General features: G+C 37.6%; 1 protein-coding gene across 2 annotated transcripts in view; it reads left to right on the plus strand.

Moving 5' to 3' along the window:
- The first annotated feature begins 315 nt into the window (after positions 1 to 315).
- LARS2 (leucyl-tRNA synthetase 2, mitochondrial) overlaps positions 316 to 14,716 on the plus strand; it is an 81,987-nt gene continuing 67,586 nt past the window's right edge. For both annotated transcript variants that reach the window (XM_021547917.3, XM_021547918.3), the window contains exons 1-3: positions 316 to 391; positions 3,280 to 3,527; positions 5,383 to 5,511. In XM_021547917.3, coding sequence (XP_021403592.3) covers positions 3,297 to 3,527; positions 5,383 to 5,511 — 360 coding nt within the window. In that variant the 5' untranslated portion in view covers positions 316 to 391; positions 3,280 to 3,296. The remainder of the gene's footprint in view (positions 392 to 3,279; positions 3,528 to 5,382; positions 5,512 to 14,716) is intronic.

Here is a 14,716-nt window from a genome sequence, read left to right on the forward strand (position 1 = left end):
GCTACGCAGCAGTTTCTGCCTGCACCAGTTGTCTCATGGCACACTGCTTGGCACCACCGAGAAACATCCTCTTGGCACCTCCTCTTTAGATATTTATAAACATTAATGAGAGTCCCTCTCTTCTCAAGGCTGAGTAGGCTCTGTGCATTTTCTACAGAGCTCAACCGCGGTTGAGTTAATAATCTTTTTTATTATTACTATTTTTGTTATTTACGACTGCTCTACCTCTCCACGCTACATTCGGGAGAGGGGGAAACCCTCCCCGCTGCCTCCCTGCGCGGAGCTCCCGCCCCGCCGGGCGGTGCCGGAGGCGGTGCCTCGCTCCGACACCGACGCGCCAAGATGGCGGCGCCCGCGGCGCGGCGGGGCGGCTGAGGGAGGGCGCGCGCAGGTAACGGACCCCGCCGGCCGCGCCTCGCGCCCCCGCCCGCCGGAGCCGCGCTCATCCCGCGGCCCCAAGCCCGCTCCTCTGGGCTCCTTGCCCGCGCCCGGCCGGCTCTCCCGGCGGTCCTGTGCCCGCGGGGTTCCCCCCCGCTCCTGCCTCCCTCTGTCGCCGCTCCTCTGCTCGCTCTGTCCCGCCCGTGGAGCCGCCTGCTCTCCGTGCAAGCTTCTCCAGCGGCGGGACACCCCTCCATCTCCCCGGGGCTGAGTGAAATGTGCTGGGCCTCATCAGGCAGTTTCCAGGACTTTAATTCAGTCTCCCGCGTGCTTACTGCATTTTTCCAAACATTTTCTGTGTCAGGGAGGTTTACTTTGGGTATTAGGAAAAGGTTCTTCCCCCCAGAGGGTGGTTGGGCACTGGAACTGGCTCCCCAGGGAAGTGGTCACGGCACCAGCCTGACAGAGTTGAAGGAGTGCTTGGACAATGCTCTCGGGCACATGGTGTGACTCTTGGGGGTCCTGTGCAGGGCCGGGAGTTGGAGTCAGTGATCCTTGTGGATCTCTTGTAGCTCAGCACATTCTGTGATTTATTTCTCTTATCAGACCAGCCCCTTCTTCCTTTCTTAGCACATCTGCCTAAGACAGTTTTAGGCTCATAGGAGACCCACACAGGGTCTTTCTGGGCTCCTTGAAAGACCCACACAGCAATGGGCTGGAGTGCCCTTGACTGAGGCAGGGAGAGGCACTCTCCTTGTCCTAGTCCCATGCACACAAGCCTGGAAAGGAAAAGCAGCTTAGAGCTGTGTCTTTTGGATTTGATTATCCTCTGTGTCATGCATCCTGGCTTGGCCCAACACATGGCTGGCTGACCATTGCATCGTGTACATGATGGTACCTAGGAGCAGGAAGGACGCTGCAGTTCTCTTTCTCATCCTGAAATTCCATGTGTTTGAATGAGCTTAGCGCTAGTGCAGTGTGCCCTTGGCTGTGGCTGTTTTTCCACTGCCACCCATTGCTCTGACCCCTGCTTGGGTGACCTGTAAGGGCCTGAGGTCACCCAAATATGCCCTCTCAGGCATGGTGTTGGCTGGTGGGCTTCCCTTGAGCTGTGCACAGGCACGGGGTCTGTGTTGTTTCTGTCTCAGAATCACAGAATCAATTAGGTTGGAAAAGACCTCTGAGATCATGGAGTCTAAGCCATGACTAAACACCACCCTGTCAACCAGACCTTGGCACTGAATGTCATGTGTTGTCTTTCCTGTTTAGTCTTGCATTAAACACCTCCAGGGATGGTGACTCCATCACCTCCCTGGACAGCCCTTTCCACTATCTAATCACCCATTCTGGGAAGAAATTCTTCCTAACATCCAACATAAACTTCCTCATGTGCAGCTTGAGACTGTGTCCTCTCATCCACTAGTCTCCCTTCAATGAAGGATTATATGCACATGTAGCTTCTGAGCTTTAAAATAGTTGCATTGTAAACCAGCAGTGCTGAAATTGACTTGCATAAGGAAGCCCTCCTTTCTGTTGTAAAATAAATCAATAGAAATGAGACATAAGTAATAAGGAAATAATTAGTAAAAATAAGAAAAAAACTTTGAAGTACTGAAATGCTAATTTTGAGATTAGTGTGATGTTATGGAGGGGGGGAAGTTGGAGTCTCCTGAATGACTCATGTGTGCCTGCACTGGGAATCCTGAGTACAGTCCTGGATTTGTTTTTATTGCAAATGAGAGAGATCATGGAGGGTAGCAACAAGAAATACAAAGCACTGATGTGACATAAGTGAAAAAGTGTTTATAAGACCCTGTTTGATAAGTAAGAGAGAAAAGGAGCAATTCTATAGATAGGTAATGAGACAGGCATTGAGGGTTTGTGTATGCATGAATGTTAAAGGAAGCATAACTCCCACTAGCTTGATGGGGATCTAATTTAGGTGCTATAGCAATTATTTCTACTGATAATGTTTCTACCTTATGGGAAATGCATAAGTAAAATATTTTCTTACACAGAGTTTCTCTACACTGAGACTTTACTGATGTAACTGCAAGGAAAATTCTGAATTGACTGAAATAACTAGTTTGGTACAGGTGTATTGGGCAAAATTAAAAAAAAAAAAAAACAACACCTAAATATCAAAACCAACCATAGAAGATAGGAAATACTGATGTAAAAATGCCATTTAAAAAAAAAAAAAGGCAGTCAAGATGAGGCAATCTCAGAGTAGAGCTCTTTTAATGCCATATTTCCTACTGTAGGAACTAAGATCAGCAAATATCTTGTTGAGACTGATCTCAAATATAGGACCTGTTTGATCTTTCTCCTATCTGATTAGCTTTAGAGGACTCGCTCCAAAGCATTTGAGGTGTTAACCAAATTTTTAGTTGAAAAAGAAATCCTTAGCAAAATAGTTGGTTTAGAATATCTGGTTGAATTCTACTAATTATAGTCATCCTCCCCCATCTCTTTTCAGTGATGACAAATTCAGTATTTTTACAGTATAATTTCATCCAACTTCCTCTTCTCTCTGTTTCATTCTGAATTTTTACTGACACCCTTTTAGCCATCTTCTATTCAGGCAGCGGAGCTTCTGAAACCTTCAGTTGACTGATTATGCCTTTATGGGAGACTGAATGCAAGAATTTTATTTTATTAGATAAGACATGTAACACAATAGTTTTGTCCTGGGTGAGGCCACAATTAGTTCTCTTGACTAAAACGTACATACTTTTATAATTCAGACATGGAAATAAAATGCAAGTTCTATGAAAATCAGCTGAGTAGTCTAAGATGAGCTAAAATAATTTAATAGCTGCCGCTTTTCAGTATAATCATAATAATCATTGAGTTCTTGTTATATATTGTGGCATGAAATACTTATTTTTATCTTTTCAGATACCATAACCTTAATAATGCAGTCGGTTTATCAAAGAGTTGGCCCGTGTTCCTCATGTTTGAAGAGACAACTAAATGGTTTCCTGGGATTAATTAAATGGCAAAGACTGATTCCTGCTTGTGTGAGAACGATTTACAGTGAGACGGGGAAATGGGAAAAAAACTATGGGTTGGAGACAAGAAAACGAGTTGAAAACTGGTGGTTCCCAAGAATAAAGGATCAGTTCTGCAGAATTTCAGAAACTGATGTAAGCATTGTGAGAAATTTGGAGATTATATGTTTATATTTTTTTTTCTTAGAATGAAATTAATTGAAATTTACTTAGTACAGATGGCTTATAATAATTAGATGCGCATTACTTTCATGGGAAAATACTTTCATGTAGATTATTAAAAACCATTATTGAAATAAGTAAACAGAAATAATTTTTTAAATCCTGAGGAAAAATACAGTAATAGGCAAAGTATAAACTTATGAATTCAGAAAGGGTTTAAGTAATCAATTCTTTCTTTGCATATGATACAATATTTGGCACTTAATTATTTAAAGTATTAAACATCTAATCGGAACTTTTTTAAACAATTTTCTCAAGGTTCTGTTCCACATGTTATGATAAATCTATGGCACTGCACCCTGTGACTCACTAAAAATCTGTGTTAAGGGAAAATGATTTTTTAATATTTTCTGGTTTACAGTCTCAGGAATAGTAAGTGACTTGAAGGAAAAAGAAAGTTTTCACATGCAATAAAAGATGTTGAATACAGCTGTATCACAGTCTCTGATTCTTTTTGCCTTCACAATTATTCTGTCATAATAGATAAAAAACACTTCTGTGGCTCTTTATGGTTTTTTTGTTAATCTACCTTAAAATTTGCCTTTTCTCTGACAAAAAAAAAAATCTATCAGAATGTTGAAGAGAGAAAAAAGCTTGCTTTTTCTGGGGAATAAAACTGAGATTAAATGGTGTGCATGTATACCTGTAGCAGGGAAAGCATTCATTTAGACTTGTGCCTTTTATATACATTTGTACGTAGGAGTCATATCTAGCATACGTATGCTAAGTTCTAAATTGTATTTTTAATGATATTTTTGTCTTATCCCTACAGTTGAAGTAGATTGAATAACATATTAAGAGGCAAATAGTGTGTAGTGTTGCAATGAAGTACTCAGATTATTTCTGATTTTGCTGTGATTGAACAAAAGTGATAAAGAAATATTTTTTTAAAAATACTCAGAGTTTTATTCTGAACAGTAAAAGCTGAGACCTGCCTGTAATTTTTTTTATTATTGACAAGAAAAATAATGTAAGAACTTAGCAAGTATCACTGTTACTTGATAGTATCAATGTATCAGTGATGAATTCAGTGGTGATCAAGATGTATTAGGAATAATTGATGTGCAAGAGGATTTGTGATTTCTTTGTAACTTTTGTCATTTTAATTAAATCTAAGTAAATGATTTTTTTTTTTGTTTCTTTTCGCTATGCAAAATCTTGCTTGTGTTTGGATCGGAGCATCCACAGTGAAAATGAAGAGTTTCACTCTTCAGCAGGTGTCATCTCTTTAGCAGATGTTCATGGAATTGCGAATGATGTAGTCACTCTGGGAGTTACTGCAGTTTCAGATGACAAAAAGCAACTGGCCAGGAGTGAGCTCTGTGTTTGTTGCAAATACAAAGCAAAACATTAATTATTTAAATTGTTATGAGAGTAATTTAATCTGCTATGTTTCCATGTTTTTGTTGGGACAGACTAAGAGCACATAGATAATCAGTTGTAGATGCTACAGTGGCAATGGTGCTTTGTTAAGCTCCAGTTCTGTCAATATAGTTTTTTTTTGAGTAAAAGTGAATTAATTTTCATAATATTCAAGTGCCGTAGAAGTGTCTGTATAAATTGATGAGAAGGCAGCAAAGTCTGGTAAAACATCTCCATTTACGGTCCCAAAGAATTTATTCCAATGAACTTTGGCAGTGCTCACTTGGATCAGTTCCAGCAGAACTGTGTTTCTCTTTATGGTGTTGTGTAGTAGTTTGTGCACGTGTATTTATTCAAGTGAAATGCTAACTCATGTAGTTACTAGTTTCTAAAAATTTCTTTCTAGAAATCAAGACCAAAATTTTATGTGCTTTCTATGTTCCCATATCCTTCTGGGAAGCTTCACATGGGCCATGTTCGTGTCTACACCATCAGTGATGCAGTAGCTCGGTTCCAGAAGATGAGAGGGATGCAGGTAAGAATAGATCAGTGGTATAGATCAGGAAATTAGTATTTTTCAAAATCCATGAAAGTGGAATATGTGCTGCAGGTGTGTAGATAATGACCCATGAAGCTTTGAATATTGAAATTTGAGAGTTTTATTAAAGCCAGTGGTGTTCAGAGCTCACTGTTGGTAAGAGTGGTTAGAAGCTACATCAGATGGTAACAGCTGGTGCTGTATGAGGTGCCTGAATCTACTGGTGTGTGGCACAGTGTCACTGAGACATCTGGGCTACACAGTTCCTGTGAGAGGAGGCTGACAACCCTCCTGCCGTCAGGGTAGGACATGGGGGAGGAGAATATAGACCTGGCAAAAGAAAATAGATTCCACCAAAATCAACTGCTTTCACCTCTTCTGCTCCTGAGAATGAGTTCATGTCATTTGTCAGATGCAGAGGGACAGCCTCTGTGCCTGCTGGGAGAAAAACCTTTTTTTTGTGACTGCTGCAAGTCAGACAAACAGGATCATGCCACATGTTACATCATGTGTGTGTAGCTGAAAGTTTCTGTTCTGTAGCCTCTTACCCCTTGACTTGCCCATTTCAGCCTTGCTCATATATATGATAGGTCTTCTGAAAGTGCAGGCCTATGAGGTAGGCTAAGCCTAACTTTCTTGCTACATCTTCAAGGAGAAATTCCATTTTCCCTTCCATATTTCTCCACCATGCCTGCCATAATTTCTCCCTTCTCCAGTCTCCACCATGCCTGCCATAATTTCTCCCTCACTCCTTTCTGTCCCTCCGTTAGGGTGAAGGGGTAGCTGAGAGCCTTGTCCCTGCAATCTGCAGTGGGATCCTGGCTGGCATTCTGCAGTAAAGGCTGGCAAGGTAAAATTTGAAGGATGTGAGGAAGGTGTGGGAGAACTGTGGCCTGAGTGACAGCCATATTACAGAGGAAAGACATTTGGTAGATGGAAAATGTGAAGAAGCTGGGAAAACAGTAGGAAGGAGGAATACGGAAAGAGAAGGGAACAAAAAGAAAAATAGTATTGGCAAGGATCTAGGATGACAGGAAGGAGTCTCTACTGTACAAGAGAGAAGGAGCAGCTCAAGAATATAGGTACCAACCTCAAGAGAATACAAAGAAGATGAAATTGAGAAGGAATTGTTAGTTACTGGTTCTGGTGCTAAGTGCCACAATTTCCTTGCTACAAGTGCTGAAGAAGTGTAGCATTTCCTGGGTTTATCACCATCCGTGAGACTCTGATAGGTATCGTCACTGCATTATTCAGTGTGCTGCCTTTCTAAATCCTATGTGTTTTTTGCCAGTGATGAATATACCATGCACTGAATAATTGCTGCTGCTTTGCAGATATGCATTCTTAGGCTTCCAAAATTGCAAGAAAAAGAAATAAATGCCTTAGGCTTTAAATTAGAAGAAACCCTAATGTCCGTTAAAGCACTTACCTTTCCTGACTCCTCTGAATGACCAGAACTTGGATCTCACTAAAAAAATTGAGCTAACAGGGCATTTGAAGGGATTCTTGATTCTTGCTTGATGTTAAGACCATTCATGAAATGGCATTTCAGGATGTATCCATCTCAACAATAGCAGGGAAGGTAGCCAGTAAATTGCTGTTCAGAAAGTTGAAAATTTGCTTCTTCTTGTATTTGTGAAAATGAAGTGAAAATAGTGATCTACATCTAGAAGCATGCTCTAGTTGTAAGTTTTTGAATACAAGGTAAGTAAGCACCTTTAATAGAAACATTTGGAGAAAAGTAAAAAATATAATGTAATTTCAATGAAATGCAAGAGCCACTGTGCAAACAAGTTTTTATTTCCACATTTGCCTATACTTCTTTAGAAAAAAATTCCAGATTTTCAAGTTTTTACATCTTGCATTTCAGCATATTTTTATATTTCGTGTAAAAATTACTTTGAAGAAGTGCCTTTAGAACATGATGAATTTCTAAAAATACTTGTTAACCAGTTTTAACATCTATTTTTGAATAAAGGTGGGCAGCCAAAGAATTTAACTTTCATTTACGATTAAGAGACATTAAAAATCTCTCAGATGATTTTATGAGTATGTCAGATTAAGAGACATTGTGTTATTGATGTGCATTAACTTGTTGGAACTTAGATTTATCTTAAAGAACTTTTCCTTGGCATTATCCATGCTAATTTCTCTATCACTTAGATTTAGAGTCTGTATAATTGATTTTTTCTTTGCTTGCAATTAATTTAGCAGCCTCTAAAACATCTCTCTGCCTTTTTAATGGTTGTACAATCTGTCAAAGGTTATTATGATGTTTCAGATACTGTGATGGTTGTAGGCTAAGACATGGTTATATCATAAAACTTGATATATTCCCTAGAAAAACAAATTTGTCCCTGTATTGAAGGAATGGCTGGAATTCTTCAGTATATAAAAAGAAAGACTGCTTTAGAAACAAAACTGTTAGTATGCATAATTTTGAAGTTATTCCATTGATTTTCTATTTCGTTCTCAAAATTCAGCTTTAATACTGCATGTTGGAAAGCTTAGGGACTGCTAATTTTTCTCCAATCAAAAAATCTGAGTAGAAGTGAATCATTTCAAGCATTCAATGCGAGGTTAGGCTAAGATTTTTGAGCAGCAATGTTGTTTAAGCTTTGCATCCATAATTTTCAAATTAAAAGAAAAGTGTAAGGCAATGAGGAATGATGGGCTGCTATGATGAAAATTACAGACAAAACCATTCAGATTTACAGTTCCCAGGGAAAGCTTCAGATTATGATGTATATTTGTTATTTAATAAACAGTGAGGGGAAATGTTTATCATGTTTATGTAGTTGACAAGAATATATAATTGAATAATATATTAATTTATGTTGAATAAGGTGGAGATATTTTTCATGAAGAATGCCTTAATGAGAAAACAATAAATAAGTTACATGTTGATTTAATCTGAGCAGGCAAGAATTGGCCTATATTTTGTAATACTTTAGTGAGGATAGGCTAGAATACATTTACAAAGGAATTAGAGGTCCTTTAGACCTTCTTTGGAATGCAGTTGTGTAATGTCTTCATATTGAAAGTATTTTGAAATTTTAACTGGGAAAGTTTTTAATAATTTGAATTCTGTTGTGGTTTTGGTTTTTCTAAAATGTAGCATTAGTATTCCATTTTTTTAAGATCCATAAGGTCTGATTTTGTTTCATTTAAAATATTCTAGAGAGGTAAAGCACACAGAACTCTACAGATATTTCCCAGAAACCTGTATTGCACCAGCATTTTAAGTGTGAAATAAATATCTATTGCTCTTTTCCCCACCTTGTTTCTGAAAGAAATATTGTTTCAATATAAAACTGTAGATGAAAGCACTGTAAAGCATTGTCTTGTTCCAGCGCTCGCTCCTCAAGGACCTGTAGGCAGTGCATGGGAAGCAAGCTGTCATGCACTTGGATTGGGTTGCTGGATAAATGATTCGTAGAGTTTGTGTGTTTTAAGATAACTTGTTTACTTTTTGAATACTGAAGATGAAGTTTGAAGTCTCTGTGTGGGGGAATGTAAGCTGATCTTTCCAGAATGTGTTAAGGGTGACATTTTTCTTGAAGTGCAGTTAAAACAGTTTTTATATAGGGAGAGTTCTACATCTTATTACAACCATCTTTATTATAAAATGCTTTGAAAAAGTTATTTCTATATTTTAAATTACAAATCTATAGCTACTAATAAAACAATCCAGAACTGTGATGTGTAGTTTCTGATTGTGTTTGCTCTGTGAATTTACATGCATGTTGTGAATTCATAAGTAGGAGTTTTTTAAGAAGTGATTTCCTATTCATTATTTGAGATTGCTGTGTAGAAATGGTAGAGATATTCATGGTGACTTTCACTATGGCAGATTTCTAGTGTGCTGTGCTCTGGGAAAAAGTATTTACCATTACTTTATCATGCTATCATTAACATGTCTTTGGTAAATTCTGAAGTGGATAACTGTGCCTCTCAGAAGACTGAGAATAATTCCCGTAGTGATCAGTAAACAGAGTGATTCAGTTCAGTAGTTCTTGTAATATCTTCGTAATGAAACTGGTACCAAAGCAAGGCAGTCACATGTGAGAGTTGTACAGAACTGAGAATAGTCGTTTCTGTAATCAAATCAGGGTGAAATTCCTGCATGCTGGAATCACATTATACAAATTATTTCTTAATTTATACTTAAACTGGGATGGATGGGATTAGAATATAGTCAGTGATATTTCTGGAATACCCCCAAATGGCTTGAAGAGCATTTCATTTTATCCATAACATATCTTCTTTTAAATTGGATGTATTTTCATTAATTAATTTCCCTTTCAGCAGTGACTCTTAATACTCTTGAAATTGCAAAAGTGAATGGTATTGAAGCGAGACAGACAAGTTTAATTAAAACTCTATAATTAATCATCAGTAGGATGAATTATTTCGATACAGATCCATTTTCTGATCATCACTAGCTACTACTCTCCATGGGTTTTTTTTCTGAGGCTGTTGTGTCCTTTTGTCAGGTTATTTCATGTGGTATAAATCAAGTAGCAAATATTACAAGTATTGCATGTGAATTGAATCTTATTTAATTTCAGTTTTCCCACAGCCTGTACTGAAGGTGTTAATGAGCTCACTCTGTTTAGTTTTGAAAGAAAAAGAGAAAATGAGATATAATTTTAAATATAATTATGTTAGACAAGAATGTGTGAAATTAAGGAGGCAAAAGATAACTTTATTCTCAAAATGTGTGTGGTGCTCTGGATGTTGAGTAATTTCTCGTATCTTATATTTATGAGAATATAAATAGATGGGCATTTTATGTTTTGATAGAAATCTGTACAGTTTGATTATTTTGAAAGTGCCTTATCTAATACGCAGCACGATGTTGCAGAGAAGCATTGAAATAGTCCTTTTTAGAATGTACACACTGGTCAAAAATTCCTTATTTTAATCTGTTTTCTGGTGTGCCTTATCTGCTGGGGGGAGTTGTCTGTTTGTTTGTTTGATGGTATTTTTTACCTGTTGTGCAATGATGTTTATTACTTTTTATGGTTAAAAGAGAATCTTTTAACCAAGTAGAGGTCTTGTATTTATTGTATAAGTGGAGGTCTTGTATTTAAAGTGTGCTGTAATATGTCAGTTTACACCAGATTTTCAACAAGTTCAGCCCATTGTATGCAGCCAATGAAAGGAGCAGCCATACTTTCCTTTCTCCTCTCCCACTGCAAGTCCTCGCTGTGTTTGTGATTGTGCAATCGTGACACCAAGGATGGAGCTAGGGGTGTTTTCTGGCAGCTGGAACTTGTAATCATGGATCACTTGTTTTGTCAGCCTTTTTTCATTAGTTCACATCAAGTGTGTCATGGGGCTATAAGTAGGGATAGGAATGTAGACTGTACTGTATCAATTAAACCACTAATTTGTCAGCAAGCCTCTTAATTTTCATTTCTGGTCATCTTTTATTATACATTCTCTGAATTAAATATATTTATTTGGCCTTTCTGACACTGAGTCTGCCATCTTTCTTAAAATTTAGAATGCATTGATCTGAGTGTAAAAACAGTATGCCAGCTCCCTGGTCATAGTTCTGAGACATACTGAGTACATCAGGAGAGCAAACAACACCGAGGAAAATTCACTGAATCACCAGCCCTGGTTATGCTGATGGAGGCCTAGAACTGAGTGTTACGAGATCATTGTCAGCTCTGTGTTATATAGTACACTGATCTCACCTACTGATGTCAGTGTGATGAGCTGATTATTACAGCAGTGAACAGATGAAAATGCTCTGAGAGGAAGAGCTGAGATCTCAGCATTGAAGCAAGGGAGTTTCTGTGTCTTCCTCCCTTTGGTCCCACAATAACACGAAGAGCTCTAGCCATTGCTAGCAACAGATGTTTGACCAAGGTGTGAAATGATTCTTAAAAATGCTTCAAGCCAGAGTCTTCGGGATCTAAAATGTTTCAAGATGCAAGTGGTTTTGTTTTTAAAAATTTGCTCCTGAAAAGACCATTCAGTGTGGTAGTTACTGAGCACTTTGTTCCCCACAGACTATACTTCCTTGTAATGTTTTATACTCCTGTGCCAACTGTGTTAAGTGGTAGAAAATGCCAGTGTTTCATAGTTGATCCTGCATGGTCATGTGAGCTTCTGAGGATCTGAAGTTGTTCCATGTGTGTTCAAGACTAACGTGGGAGTTTTCAGCATGAGGAGTTCACCTGTCCAGTTTATTGTGAGGATCGACACACAGGTGCCTTTGGTGATAGCCATTGTAAAATGGCTGAAACTACAGCCTGCCTGTTTTTTACCTGGTGTAGGCACCCTTAGACTTATGCAGCCTCCTGTTTAATAAGTCATTATTTGTTTTTCTTTCTTCTTGAGGCTTAGAGAAGTGATGTTTGGAAGAATTGTCAGTCTACAGGGAGCAGAATGGATTCCTCAGTTGCATAAGGTTTAGAGGTTGCTGCTGAAAGCAATCAAGGCAGTATTCAAAAAAGTGCATTACTTGTTTTTCTTCTGCTCATCTGGGCTGCTAGAGAGAGCAGCCATGTTTTCTGCTAGTTAGATCCAGTGACCAACCCATCAAAGAGCTACAAGGAATAACCCTTTGGTCTCCAAAACTGCTTTCTATTTTTAATTTACTTTGAACAGTCAAACTGCTCCTTTTCCCTTTGTGCCGACTTTTGGCATGTTAGTTGCATATTTTCTTCTCCTCTTCCATTTCTCTTCAGGTTTTTGTGTTGAATAAGTAGAGTTAAGATGTAATGTCAAATGATGCATGTAGTCTGTGGCATTTTTGCTGCAGATTTCAGCCAGAAGGAGCTGACCTGTTGTTTAGACAAAGGCATTTCACAAATCTTTCAAATCCATTCATGGTAGAGAAGTAAAACAGACAATAAACTTGAAATCATTTTCTAAGCCACTGTGCATGTTACATTCATCTCTATAGCAACTACATAAATAGATCTATCCTGGAGGTTAATTTGAGGATATTTTTAATGTCTCTTTAAATTCAGTTTTCTGATTGAAACTTGAATTAGCATACTTCTTCAGACCTTTGACTTGAGGAATGCTATTGGTTGTTAAATTGAACTTTTGAATGTGAAGAGTGAATATGGTATTTTTGATAAATGCTAGAATTTAGAAGATCTGTGAGCATAGGTTGCTCCTTCTGGTGCTGATGGTACAGTGATATAATGTCTGCACATAAACTGTCTGGAGCATCCATCAGCCCTTTTGGGGAGTCTGTAGCTGGTAGTGAAGTTGTTTTTCCCACATCCTTTTGCTCAGGAGCATGAGAAATGAGACTGTGCCTTGCATTTGGCTTTCTGTCTGTATCCAGGAGATCATCAGAAGCCAAATTTTACAAAAATTAACCAAGAGTGATTCTTTCTTATCTCACTTAATGTGCATCATCTTATAGTAAGACAAGGCATTTGTAAGAATGTAAAGGCAGGGCTTTATTCTACGGCATTTAAATAGAGAAAACATGTATTATACATGGGAAAAAAAAATCTGTTTTTTCCCATCACATCTGTCCAGAGATAGGTTGTCAGCAATATTAGCGATCAAAAAGAACTGAGCTGCAGAAATTACTATTTTAAGGTGTCTGTAAAAAATTATATTCTGTTGATATTTATAGCTTATGTAAAACATAACTCTCTTTCTTTTTTCTTTTTTTTTTTTTTCTTTTATACCAATACTTTTGACTGGTGGGTGGATGGTCAGGGAGGGGAAGGGCTGGGCAGAGGTGTGTTTCATTGAGGTGTTGAGAAGTAGTTTAGGCTCCAACTGACATTTTCCATGTAAACTCCCCCCTCTATAGGTGAGTAAATAGGCAGTTAAGACTCATAATTTCTGATGCTGTGGTGTGAGGAACAATAGTTTGTCTGATAGTTAGGGAAAGTTTGTAACATGGAATAGCATTTCAATTTCTGTTAGATTTAGACGTCAAAAATGTGCTGTGCATGGACCCTTATTGGGCTGGCTTAGATCGTGGATAATAACAGGTTAATACCTTTGGTTTTGTTACTGCACCAGTAGAGTAATGATAGACAGCCGGTTTAGTTTTAGATCAGTACTGAAAATGAGAATGCTGAAGAGTCACATCTATTAAATCCTGTTGCTTTTATACTGTGTTGGTGCCTAGGGCATCTTTATAAATACGTCTATAAAATATTTTTTATGAAATATTGTATTAAGTCAGAAGATTGGAAAGCGGTGGCAAAGAAGAATAAAAATAATTCAAAGCTGTGACAAAAGTAGCTCTTATGCTTCTAAAATGAGCAATTTTTCACATGGAGGTATATTGTGAGATTAGTATGGCTGGGATTGCTTGTTTATGGCTTGTTTGCTTACATGCCACTAAGAAACATATTCTTTATATAAATAGATATTTTAAGGGGTAAAAATTTTGATTTCTTGCAACTTGTAAAATGTTAGTCATGTTTTGCTATTGTTAAACTTGTGTAATTGTAATTATGATTATTGAATTTGTAGCACATTTGTAGGTTAATAAATAGAATTGGTTTTGTCAGGTGTCCAATATATATGTGTTTAATGTCAATATCTTGAAGTACTGGCCTTTCTTTGTTGGTTATTAAACAGTTTTTTTGAATTCTTAGCGTATTGCTACATTATTTTTCTAAATAATGTGCATTTTAACAGGAAGAATACATCTCTGTTTCAATAGAAATTATCTATTATATTTTGTAGTAAACTTTGTTACCCACTTTTACTTTTTTGTTGTCATGAAATACTAATTTGTCAGTCCGTAGTCTATATTTGGAAATGATATTTCAGTAAAATTTGGCCAAAACTGTTTTTCCTCATGTTCTTAATTTTATCTGGTGAATTTAAAGTTATCGTAGGGTATTTTTGTTCTATTTTGTTTTTCAACACAAAGTAAAAAAAAAGTAGGCTACACATCAGATATGGTTATAAAACTGTTGTTTTTATTATTTTTACTTAACATCTTCTATTTTAGAATGAATATTTGGTTCTGTCCAGTGGTAGCATAAACTGCTGACTTTTGCCACCACACAAACTTAAAAAGAGTTGTTTTGTCGCTGTCAACCTGATATTGAAATAATCATCAGAGTTCATTGCATAATACTTTAAAGTCCCTGTAGCATCTCATTGTAGGTAACAAGTGCACTTCGTAATTATATTTTGAAGCAAAGCTGGCCATAGTTGGCAGGTTTGGAAGAAGTTCATTTCAGACAAA

This window comes from Lonchura striata, chromosome 2 (assembly GCF_050655825.1).
Source record: "Lonchura striata isolate lonStrDom1 chromosome 2, ASM5065582v1, whole genome shotgun sequence".
NCBI classification, from domain to species: Eukaryota; Metazoa; Chordata; class Aves; order Passeriformes; family Estrildidae; genus Lonchura; species Lonchura striata.